A 13,594-nucleotide genomic window follows, 5' to 3' on the forward strand; every position below is an offset into this window, starting at 1 on the left:
CACCGATTTATGGAAAAGAAATCGCAAAATGAGAGAAGAGATCTTAAAAGGGAAAAAATAAGCTTTTTTCTTTCTCCATCCTCTCTCTTTTCTTCTTCAATTTTTTTTAATAAGATAATGTCTGACGTGGCAAAATGCCAATGTCGTGCACGTACAGGCACGATTTTTGCTTGTACATAGCAGTTCTCTTATGTTAAAAATGCGAAGACCACACAGACACAAACACACACACACACACACACACATATATATATATATATATATATATATGCCTCGAGCTTGTATGTACCATGATGTGTCAAGAAGTGAGATGAAGTTGTGGATACATACGTAGGACGACATTTGAGAAAGACTTTCTTAATTAGGTTGAGTTGGTTCTAATATAAAGTTTTTTCTATAAAGATCAGAAGTGTTACATGTATAGGTTAAGCATATTTCTTCTGGAAAAGTAATACGAATTATGGACCGTGAATCTAATAATTGATTAACTTTGGCTTGAAATTCACATCGGTCCTACATAATATAAACAAATATACCCTCGAGCTTTCTATATTTTCCTTATAAGTTAATTCATTACAACAAAACTGCTTATTTGCAGTTAATTATTTATTGTCAAATGAGTTGATTCTCGCCACAAAGTCATTTTCGTCAAATATAACTCGTCACAAATACTCATTAATTTTCTTGTAGTGTCGTTCAAGGAATATGGTTAATTATATCTCACATGAGCCTTTTTACATGTATAATTTACAGAAAAGAAATTCCAACTACCCTATAGAGTTTGAGAGAGAAAGAAGTTCATGAACAAGATCAATAACATTAAGGAAAAACTAGAGTAGTTGATCGATCTTCAAGAAACTTTACGTGGCTTTTTACATGAAAAGCAATAAAGGCAACATTCATACCATATATATGTAAGAAAAAAGAAACAAAAACATTTGATGTATATTTATAGGACAGCTCAAAATACTGATGAATTAGATGCAAAATTAAAGGCATACACTTAAACGGACGTCGTTTCCATACATGTATATTAATAAAATGTTCCTCGTCATTTTTTTTTTTTTAAAGAAAAAGAACATGCTTTTGTCTACAAGCTCATGGATATATAACAGCCAAGCGAGCAACTAGTAATTGCATGCTTAACCGTGCATCATTATTTTCTTCTTCTTAAACGGTTAAGTGCACGGTTAAGTAACGATTAAATGAAAAATTTAATGATTTAAAATTAAAAAATATTTTATGTTTAAGTGATGTTAGAAAATGAAATTATAAGAAATATTTTTGAGATGAGAACGGCTCATCTCACTTCCCAAACATGGCTTTAGTATTTTCCTAAAATACATACAAGTTGTATTTTGTAATTACTGCTCATGAGTCTTTGGGCACATACATATATATACTAATTATGATGCTAGACATATTAATATTCAGATAAAATTAACATACATATATATAAATATATGACTATATATATGCAGCAAGCTGAGTACTAGAGGTAAAAACTTCCGTCTCCTTCTTGAATACCAAAGGATGAAGGGCTTGGACAATTCCTGTTGAGAAGCTCCTCTATCATTTGCAGGGCAATTCTCTCTTCCTCATCCATCTCTGCTGGCAGTTCCAGGCCCCCGGCCATTGCCGGATCAGAGTGATGATGATCATCAGAAGACAACGGCAATGAACTATTTTTATCACCATCAATATTATCGGCATTAATATTCTTCTTTCCAAGCGGAACCGTCATGACCCAACTCGAATCAGAGTGCTGCCCCGCACGCTTTTGCCAAACTCCTATATGAGAACTCACAGTGTCGAGCCTGAGACAAGTCATGGAAGGGGACGGAGCCTTGCTGCATTTCCGAAGCTTTGCGTGAAGAATTTCTGACAAATCCTTGGGTGCTGATGATGGGGGATCTTCACCAGTCTTTGGGTCCCCCGTCGGAGTTTGGGTCATCGGAAAGTTGGTTTTGGCATTGCGGCCACTCATCAAAATGGCCGCTTGGTCGTAGGCCCGGGCTGCTTCTTCTGCTGTCTCAAACGTGCCAAGCCACACCCTTTTCTTCCTGCGACGTACGACACATAAAAATATATTAAAAAAAACCCCAAAAAGGAGAGAAGATTGACAAGAAATTAGTGACTGATGAAGTCGAGAGAGATAGATCAGAAAGATAACTTAGGAAAGCTTAATTTGAGGAAGTTGTAAATTCGTTTATTTTCGTGGAGCTAGCTAGCTTACAGTAATGGGTGGCGTATTTCGGAGACCCAGGAGCCCCAATGTCGCTGCCTGACGCCTCTGAACTTCTTTGACTGGACCATTTTGTTGGAAGAAGGAGATCGATGGAAGAAGGAAAGTACGTACAGAAAGAACAAATTCGAATGTGTTTGTGGGGGTTAAAAGCACGAAATGTTCATGACTGAAACTGGTTACGTACACTAGTGTCGGCGAACTGATCATGAGATTGTACGTACTCGGTTGCTTGCAATAAACATTGTCAGCTAAACCTTCCATTTTATAGCGGCCGATTCCTCGAGAAATAATTGTTCTTGCTAGCTTGACAATTATTAATTAGCTAAAAAAAAGAAAAAAACACTGTGCTAGCTAGCTCGACACCTCATGCATGTGTTTATGGTCTTTGTGACTTGTGTGTGCTTTTTTTATTCATTAATTACGAAATGACTGGACCGTTAGCCATGTAGAGTGATAAATGTGATTTTTTCTTTTTCTTCACAGTACGTACGGATCGATCGATCCCGGCAACTTGATCAGTTAATTCCTTTGAAATTTCGATCTGATTTTTCTTTCTTAAAATAAATAAATTACTGCTTATTATATTCATGTAATATTGTATATATCTGTGTATATATAAATATTGCATTTATGTAGGAAATAAACATAAAATGATGTAATATATATAAAATGCATGATGCATGGTACGTATATATAATATCGAATGCAAATAAAATAAAATGCAATTGTTTTATAAAAATAAAAAATAAAAAAACCAGGTACGTACTACTCCTAAACATATTTTGAAAGGGAGATCATGATGTGATTAAACATGCATGCGTTCATATATGGGGACTTTGTGTTATCATGATATTTCTCAGTCATAAGTGAGACTCTATTAATAAATTAGAACTATGTCTATATTTTTAAATACATACATATATATGGAAAAAAAAAATACTGCATGGGGGTAGTATTGCAGCTAGTTAGGTTATAGCTAGCTAGCGTCGTTGTCATGGGAAAACGATATGATGCTAATTACTCGATCGGGTCCGTATAAATTTGGTGTGGACTTAATTGGTGAGATTTATTGGGTTTAGTTTATAAGGTTTCCCTAGAATTTGACGTATACCAACATCATTTATATATATATATATATATATATATATATATATATATATATATAAATCCGTTGTTCATTTTAGGAGGCATGCATATATATATGCAAGATGACTAATTATTAATTTATGTGTGTAAACTATAATTTCTTTTTTTTATCCGAATAAATTTTAATTTACTCTAAAATGCATATATGCATGTGTGTGCTAGCGCGCGCGCGCAATTAGCTAGTGTGGATTTCGTTAATTAGTGGTTCCATGATATATATTGTAATATTAATGAAGGTTAATATTCATAATGGCCGGAGCATTATCAACCATTAATTAGTCATATATTTCGGTTATGGAAATTAGGGATATATATGTGAAAAAGGGTATGATTCAATATATGGGATCTGATTAATGCAAAACAATACTTATATACAGCCAATTAATCCAGATCAGTCTGTAGTTTTGACAATTAACGCAGCCTCAAACCCGAATTTTTTTATCCATCGAGCTTTATTTTATGTTCACAAATAATTCATTTAATATTCGAGCGAGTTCAAACATTTTTACGAGCTGCTTCATTTAGATAAAATAGATTTTTTATATTTTTATAACATTATCTACAAGTTTTGACAAACAAAACTTTGAATTTTTGCTAATATCTAAAGTTTATATGTTATATAATATATGCATATATAATCAATTATTAGATTCATAAGGATTCAACTAACATGTTGTTATAAATAAATAAATAAAACCTAACGCATGTTTAATATTAATAGAAATATGATTTCTTCTAAATTCTTTACTTATCTTATTATAAATATAGAAATAATACTATAAAAAATAATACATACAAAGTTATTCGATTTATATGATAGAAGTCAAGCCAAATTTTATACTAGTGGTATTTTTCATAATATTCACGAATACATTATTTAATAATGAATTGAGCCAAACTTGAGTTTGAGCAAGTTGATCTCGAGGTGCTTGTCGATCTCGAGCTGCTTTTCAAGTAGTATTTTTACTTAAAACCCTAGCTCTTTGCAATAAGTACTTGTCCCAAAAGTTTGACCTGATGAGAAAAATGTAGATTTAATTATTTGTATTTTTCTATCATCTGCCCTCACGTATAGGACATACTCTCCCTCGACAAGTAAGTCCAATACATGCATGAAATACTTAATTAAATAGGCTAGAGCATACAGTTAGAGTTTGAAGTACTTGACCAGGACCTTTGCTCTAATAACATATAACTTTTATCCTAAAACTGTAAGCAAATGGAAATTATAAGTAGATTTGATCATTTTTATATATATATTTTAATAATGCTCCCATTTAGAAACAAGTTCATGTTTTTATGAATTTTTATTATTGTTGTACGTGGGACTAACTAGATAATTCTTAGCTAATCTCTTTTATGATGCACGTGTGGGATTTATTGGTCAATGAGGTAATTTAAACAAATTTCTACCTTTCTAGCTAGTACTATATATATATATATATATATATATATATATATATATATGTATTGATCATTAGTACCCATTTTGTATCTTTTTTTGTTTTTTTCCCCTTTTAACATATATAGTACGTGAAACTCTAGCTAGTTTGATCGATCCCATGCAATAAGCTCTAAACATGCACAACAATGATCGTTTCTACAACCAAATTAGGCAACTGATGAGCCAATTATATATCCCGTGCAAAGTACCTTGAACAGAATCCAGCCACCAAATCCCTAATTACTCCAATATCTATATTTTAGGCTCCAACCATTCAGCTTTATTGTTCTTTATTAACTAATTATTTCTTGTACGTGTTATAATTTAGTGACTCTTTTCTTACGTACCTGTCTTTAATTTCCCAATATATCTTAAAAAATAAATGTTAAGTACGCGAAATTTATTAATATTCAATACATATACAGTACGCAACCACATGCATGCAATTAATTAAGCTCTCTATTCTCTACTATATATGAGCAATATTGTGTGTGTGCCTGCATCTCCCACGCATGCACATAAAGTAATGGTCCTAGTGGCTAATTTATTACTTGGGTCATGTATACGTTAATGAAAGATGTGGTGCTAGTACTTGTACAGGAAATTGTGTTTTTTGAGACAAACTTTTGTCTCAAAAAATCCAAATTTTGTCTCAAATTATATTTGGAGATGAAAAAATTTCATCTCTATTTTATCTCAAAAAGACTGTCTCAAAAAGTTTTTAGAGACGAAAATCAAATTTCATCTCAAAAAATCATTTTTAGAGACGAAATTAGGCGGATCCAGTCGAAACCGTTCGAACATATATTTTTTTTTAGACGAACCGATTTCGTCTCAATACATTGTTCGAATGAAATATTTCTTCTTTCGACCCGAGACGTCCATTCGAACAATATGAAATATTTATTCGAACTAATGACCATATTTCATCCTGTTCGAACAAACGGAGTGTTCGAACAGATTTTCTGCGTTCGAACTAATAAAATTTTCAAACGACTTGTGTTCGAACAAAAATTATGTCTATTCGAACAAAAATTTTATTTTCAAAAATTATATCCATGTGAACAGGATTTTGCATATTAATGTTGTTTGAACAAATAGTTTATTGTTCGAACATCCGTATTTCTCATTTGTCATTCGAATGGGTTAGTTTTTGTTCGAATTGGTTGGTTTTTGTTCGAATGGAATTACAAATGGTAAATTACCGTTCGAGCTGGTTATTTATCGTTCGAACTATAGTAATCATACAGTTAAGAATTTAATTAAAAATACCATATTAATATTACACAAATTGTAATTCAAATATCAATTGTTCACATGTTTTGGAACATCATAATATAAATCCAATTAAAGAAAAGATAAATTTTAAGACTATGATGGTGGCATAGAGTTTTGAGACATCATTGATTGGAATTGTTCAAATATTTTTTGGTTATTCAACTGCATGCTCTTTTCTAATCTTGCCTTCAAATCCGCTGCTTGATCTAATCGGGTCAGCATCTATTTTTCCTTGAACCTCAATCGTTTTATCTCAAGTGCTGCTTCCTCCAATTCTTTAAAATCTTGTCGTCATTCGATCTGGCTCAAGAATATGATGATGATGATGATGATGGTTTTACGCAACATCCTAAGCCCCTCAAATATCCAGAACGTGATCCAAGAACTTTAGAAATGATCTGAGTATCGTTGACAGATGATGCATCAGATGGATCCGCAACAGTTTCCTTAAGAGATATCATCTTGTCCTACAAAAAAAAAAAACATTAAAGTTAGTATAAGTAACAAAAATATTATGTGACAATGGAATTAAAAAAACTTAAACTTACATAATCTGCCTCTGCTTCGGGACTGGCCCAAACACCATCACGATTTCTATGTGATCATCACTAACCTCAAGTAGTGATCAATCTCTGCGCAGTTATGGGATGCAAAGTCTGAGAAAATATAGTAAATGTCGATGAGGCTCTCATCTCTCGCGCACCTGCATAATTTCGGTCTGGTCTTGTAAATCTAGTATCAACCCTAGGAAAATACATTGAACAAAAGGTATGCCACTCATTATCAATATATAACTCTGCAATCGAACCTTCTGGACGAGCTTGATTCCCCACAGATCGCTTAAGTTTTTTCAAAAACCGTTCAATAGGATACATCCATTCATACTGAACCGGGCTAGAGACTAAAGCCTCACGAGGTAGGTGCACAGTCAAATGAACTATTACATCAAAGAATGAAGGCGGGTACAAACTCTCCAATTTGCACAATATTACTACAATGTCAGCTTCTATCTCAGTCATATCCTCTCCATTATCATCACTGTAATCAGGATCGTCCACATTAATGTCGTCTATGTCGATGTCGTTATCCTCCTCCATTTGATTAGTCTGACTACTAAATCTAACTCCTTTAGAAAATGATTCACCATGTAAGACCCAAGGTGAGTATTTAGGATCAATTTCATTTACAAATAAATGATCCTTCGCTACCACCAAATTATAAGAATTAAGATTTTTGCACTTCTTGCACTGATATCTTATAAATCCTTGACTGTCAACACTTATAGTTATGTGAGCAAACTCTATAAAAAAACCTTCACCCCTTGTACATACTCCTTATTATTTCGCCAAAGTCTATCTCTCAGTAGAATCTAATTTTTATCCATTGTATTTCCGTTACTTGTCGGATGTCTATAAAAAAATACCTAATTTATGGAATAAACACTATAAAAAAAAATCTAACTTTTATAAGGTAGTTGATCATATCACATCCGATAGACTATCATTTTTATCGCATATATACTTAGTCCTAAACTCTAATGTTAGTAAAAATTTCGACAGTATTTCCATACAATTCTCCAAGTATGCTAGTTACGATAAGTCGTCAACCCTATTAATGGGCCGAGAAACTTACAGACCACATACTCGAAGAATGTAAGAATTCGCTGAACCAAAATTTTAATTGACTAACACAAGAGTTTAAACCGAATATATCTATCGTATAGATAATAGAATCCCAAACTGTCCACTTTGGACAATTTAAGAGTTGTACCCAAACATTCTTTAAGAGAATATTTAGCCACAACTCTTGAACGGGTCTAAGGTTCAAGTACAAATAAAAATAACCCTAAAATTCAAAACTATCCAACTCCTAATACAATTATACAATAAAATCACATTCCAAATCACAAATACATTGCAAAATTACATTAACTATTAACAATTGGTATGTTATATCTATATTTTAAGTTTTCATTTTAATTTTAGTGCAAAATATTTTGTAATTATATTATATTATTTTGTATTTAAATTGTTTATAAGTATTAAACATTAATTTAACTATTAACAATTGCTACGTTATATCTATATTTTAAGTTTCCATTTTAATTATAGTGTAAAATATTTTGTAATTATACTATATTATTTTGTAATTAAATTGTTTATAAGTATTAAACATTAATTTAAGTTTTAACAATTACTATGTTATATTATATTTTAAGTTTCCATTTTAATTTTAGTGCAAAATATTTTACAATTATATTATATTATTTTTTAATTAAATTGTTTATAAGTATTAAACATTAATTTAACTTTTAACAATTGATATCTTATATCTATATTTTAAGTTTCCATTTTAATTTTAGTGCAAAATATTTTGTAATTATACTATATTATTTTATATTTTTATATCTTATAATTATATAATTGTTATGTTATATTATATTATGTTCGAACAAGATTCTTATCGGACATGATCCCGTTCGAATTAACATTATAACATTCGAATGGGACAAACCTAGATTCTAGACACAAAACTGAGACAAAACATTTGCCACAAAACACAATCTCTTAAGATGTATATTGGCAGAGTGCTCATTTTAAATGAGATTGCACAAACACAAATATACCAAAAATCTTAACATAATTAATTAAAAACTATAAATTCTTAAAAATCTAAAAACTATAAATATTATCTTGAATTTAAGCAATCCAAACAAAATATGAATTCACAATACCTACATAAGATAAAACACATTATGAGAAAATCATAAATCATGTGCAATAAACTAACATTAATGAAACTCGAAATACAAAAAAACATAGAAAAAAAAAGTAATACCTTTTATAAACCTCTCATCTCTCTCAAGAATCTCTTCTCTCACTAAGTTTGTTCCTCTCTCTCTCTCCACAACACACTCTCACACACACAAAATCATCTGCCGTGCTCTGCCTCCAAATAAATTTTTATCAATTGTGCAAATGAAATGGAGGTTGAGGTTTTTGAATCTGTGAAGTCCTGTTCGAACAAGACATTTACGCATTCGAACACAAAAATTTCGAATACGTGCCAAATCTGCCACGATTTAATTCACGTTCGAACGTGTAATATTGTTGTTTGAACTAACAAATCAAAGTATTCATTGGCATATTCTTCAAATGTAGACAAGCTCAAAGGATATTTTCGTAACACTATTCAACTAGTTCGTTCGAATGACAAATTTTCACGTTCGAATAAACAAAACTTTAGAGTATTTGGCATGAAGTTTCCCTTTAAACACATTTCACTATATAAAACCGTTCGAACGAGACATTATTGGATTCGAACTAATGTATAAAATATTTTAATATTATATAGCATATAATATATATAGATACTATAGCAACTATTTTATATTATAATTGATAATATGTAATATACTTTTGGTCTAATAGTTAATATAATACATATACTATATGTACTAAATATTAATATATAGTACTTATTAATATATATGTACATAGTAACTATATGTCTTCTAATTTTGCATAATATATTATATAACTTACTACCTTGTAATATAAAATATAATAAGTATAGTTATCATAACTTATAAGAGCTATAGCTATATAGTAACTATATAATACTTACACTATAGTAGCTATATAACTAATAACTACTATATATATATATATTAATTATATTAACTTGTATAGTTATCATAACTTATAATAGCTATAGCTATATAATAACTATATAATACTTACACTGTAGTAGCTATATAACTAATAGCTACTATATTTATATTTATATTAATTATATTAACTTGTATAGTTATCATAACTTATAATAGCTATAACTATATAGTGACTATATATAATACTTACACTGTAATAACTATATAACTATTAACTAATATATCTATATATTAATTATACTAACTTGTATAGTTATCATAACTTATAATAGCAATAACATTTATATAACTAGTAACTATAGTTATTAGTTATCATAACTTATATATAGTAGTTATACAATTAAAACATTGTAATTATACTAAGTACTTAGTATAATAGAATAAATATATTTACAAATAATATACTAAATATATTAATTAAAATTATTATAATACTATTATTAGTTTTATTTTTATACTTTTGTACTTTGTAATATTAGTATTATTATATATTACTATTAGTAATATAATTATAAATATATTAGTATAATAATCGTTCGAACGGATATTTATCCAGTTCAAACGAGATGTCACGGTCATTATAGACCTAGTTCGAATACAATGAAACAAATCACTCCAATTCGAACCAGCTGTCGTCGAGACCTCCGATTTCGCCCCTTATCTCCCCCGTGAAAACTGCCACTCAACCGCGGTAGCAACCCCACATTTGAAGTTCTAAGAGGTATGGGTCAAGTCTCCACATCTATTGTTTGGTTTTATGTTCGAATGGATTGTGTTTGGGGGGGTATGGATTTCGAATCCGAAATCCCCCATTTTGGTGTAACAAAGGATAACATCTAGATTGAGTTTTTAAGTTCGGGGCTAAGTCGACTCAGCCATGGCTATTGGCTTCTTCCCGTTCGATCTAATTCTAGTCTATTCGAACGCTCAGTTGCCAGAAAACATTATTTCTATTTGAACAACTTATTAATAAATTCGTTCGAACGAACAAAGATTGCCGGTTCGAATGAATAGAATAGTCCATTCGAAAAGATTTTACTAGTTCGAACAAAATATGTTCCGTTCGAACAAATTATTTCAATTCAGTTCAATATAGTATAATTCTTCAATAATATAATTTAAATATTATGGTTTATTATATTATTACTTTTCTTATAGTTTAACAGTATATCAATGGCATCTAGCGGAAGAAAACATGCGAGAGATCAGCCCAGCCAAAGTAGTGGAGCAGCTCATGCTCAGGAGATCAGGCCTATACTTGTCGAGCGTCCAGTCATTTTGTCTGAATTCTCCGATCTTTCAGGGGAGGGACAGAGGATACAGTCCATCTTCATCGAGCGAAGATGGATACCGATCTGTGAGCAGTGGGGGACTGCATATCCAGAGATGGTCGGTGAGTTCTACTGTGCCATTGGAGAACTAAGCGCTGATATTCTGTTCTACACCTTATCTGTCCGGGGAGTTAGTATTAATTTCTCTTTCCGCATTATTGCTGAGTTCCTTGACATCCTGTGCATGGCCGACGCATATCCTGCAACAGCTACAAGGGGACTAATGGCTGCACCATCTGATTCCGACACACCGGCCGCATCCTCCATGCTAGCCTCGAATGTAGATTCAGATGCTAGTGAGGATGGTAGCGAGGATGATGATCTACCTGATAATGGTCTCACAGACGATCAAGTGTGTCAAATAGTGCGAGACCCATCGGCTCCTCCATATGATGGGAGCAAGGTGATCCAACAGGCCGATTGTATAGCATTTTTCAGAATGCTTAATTTGATTGTTGGTTATAACATCGATTAGAAAAAACACAAGATTGATTTCGGGATCGATCGAGCCAGATTTTTGCTACGGATAGCACGGGGGGACCCCATCGATTTGGCATTGTATTTCTTCTTCCGCATTCGATCGAAGTCATGCTTTTCCAGTAGAGGTAGTCTACCATTTGCACTGCTGATATCTAACCTTCTATTCTGATCAAGGGTTACAGTGTCTGTGACTGAGCGGAAGTCGCCAGAGATGGGGTCCATTAACAAGATCACATTCAGCAAGAGCAAGGGGCACTTGCGGAAGACTGCACCAGAACAGCCTAGTGATCCTCCCACAGATCCAGCTTCTAGTAGTACGGCCGCTGTTGAGAGACAGCCTCTTGGGGCTACTTAGGATCAGGTACGAGCTTTGTTTATGGAGTTTGTTGAGCCCATAATGGAGAAGTTTAGGGATCTGGAATGACGTATTAAAATGTTACAAGAGGAATGTTGATCTACTAAGGACCCAATGATAGTTTTAGTTATTATTTTACTTTTTTATGTTGTATTGAATATTATATATTTGAGATGTAATTAATGTATGATTTTTTTTTTTCGTGTTTACTCCTTTGTTTATTTTTTTCATTTTACTTGTTGTTCATGATACTGTAAAAAATGATAGTATCTTTAAAGTTATATTTATATAAATTTAACATGAAAGAAATCACTATAAAGTTTTGAAGTTAATTACATAAAATTAATTTATGAATTTATAAATATTTTAACTCACCGCAAATCATAATATATAATATATACACATTTTTATATTTTGAAAATGATAACAAATTAATGGAAAAAATACTTATTACTTTAATGAAAAAAATATATGCACAATTCCATACTAATAAAAAAATTAATTGAAAAAATGTCCATTCGAACAAAGAAATTTAAGTTCGAATAGTTATTAACCTTCCCCGAGAAAAATAAATTAATTTTCTGCCAATAATATTATTCAAACAGATTATATACTATTCGAACAGACATTAATTCCATGTTTGAACTTATTTCGTTCTGTTCAAACGGTTTTCCTTTTTTGAGACGATTTTATTTGTCATAAAATATCTTGTTCGAATTGATATTTCTCCTTTTGAACGAATTTAGTAGGTCAGACATTTTTGGAGACGAAATTTCGTCTCAACAAATGATTTTTAGGGATGAAATTTAATTTGTTTCTAACAAATTTTATCCTTAAAAGTCAAATTTCATGTAATGCATAGTACTTAAAAGTAATTAAATGAGGTCCCGCTACGAGGTGATGATCATTACCACATATATATATATATATATATATATATTTATATACGTATATAGTTTTTATTTATATATGTGATCATTAAAAAGACCAATTAAGAGTCTTCAACTATTCCGTTACGTTTGGATATATAGATAGATCATTTGAAAGAAAATATTCGAATTTGGGTCTTTTAAATTCAAATCTACCGTCAGTACGTACTACAGCATATAAGGCTTTTTGCGGTGATCAGAATAATTAAAAAAGTCATAAAACTTGCTGGAAATTAATAACTTTTTGGCGATTTTTAGTCGCCGTGAAGTGATCACAAATGTCTCGTCTTAATTTTTTTTTTTTTCAATTCATCCAAATGATGATCAAGAGTTTTAAAATCCCATGATGATTTAAAATATATATCCAACTTGAAATGCATCAATCTTGGAGTTAATATATTTTGCATATCAGGATTTGCAATCTTGGAGTTAATTTGTAGAATAGTGTGTGTATATACACAATGACCAAAACAAACATGCAATATGAAATTGAGAATTTAGCCATTAATTAAGCCGCTACTGATCATGCATGGGATCATCGATCAGTACTTGATGAACTTAATTGGCTAATATTTTTGGTACATGATTGTCTACTCTTGCTATTTTTTATGCATCTAATTGGTTATAAAGCGATCTGATAAGCATAACGCAATCCAGCTTTTGACTAAAAAAAACTAATATTGGGAAAATACATAGCTTCGTCCACTTTA

At 31.3% G+C, this 13,594-nt stretch overlaps 1 protein-coding gene across 1 annotated transcript; it reads right to left on the bottom strand.

Annotated features, from left to right (window-relative positions):
• Positions 1-1,337: 1,337 nt before the first annotated feature.
• Positions 1,338-2,466, bottom strand: LOC109010764 (ethylene-responsive transcription factor WIN1-like). The gene is made up of 2 exons (XM_018991679.2): positions 2,237-2,466; positions 1,338-2,063 (listed from the first exon to the last, which is right to left on the bottom strand). Exons 1-2 carry the CDS (start codon positions 2,314-2,316, stop codon positions 1,493-1,495), a joined length of 651 nt encoding a protein of 216 aa, XP_018847224.1. The 5' UTR covers positions 2,317-2,466; the 3' UTR covers positions 1,338-1,492.
• Between the last annotated feature and the right edge of the window lie 11,128 nt (positions 2,467-13,594).

This window comes from Juglans regia, chromosome 10 (genome assembly GCF_001411555.2).
Source record: "Juglans regia cultivar Chandler chromosome 10, Walnut 2.0, whole genome shotgun sequence".
Taxonomy (NCBI): domain Eukaryota; kingdom Viridiplantae; phylum Streptophyta; class Magnoliopsida; order Fagales; family Juglandaceae; genus Juglans; species Juglans regia.

What these genes read in the sequence shown, in the direction of transcription:
- LOC109010764 (XM_018991679.2), bottom strand. Translation starts at nt 2,316, where the DNA reads ATGGTCCAGTCAAAGAAGTTCAGAGGCGTCAGGCAGCGACATTGGGGC. An exon ending in GAAATACGCCACCCATTACT is followed by an intron (nt 2,064 to 2,236) that starts GTAAGCTAGCTA and finishes CGTACGTCGCAG; the next exon opens with GAAGAAAAGGGTGTGGCTTG.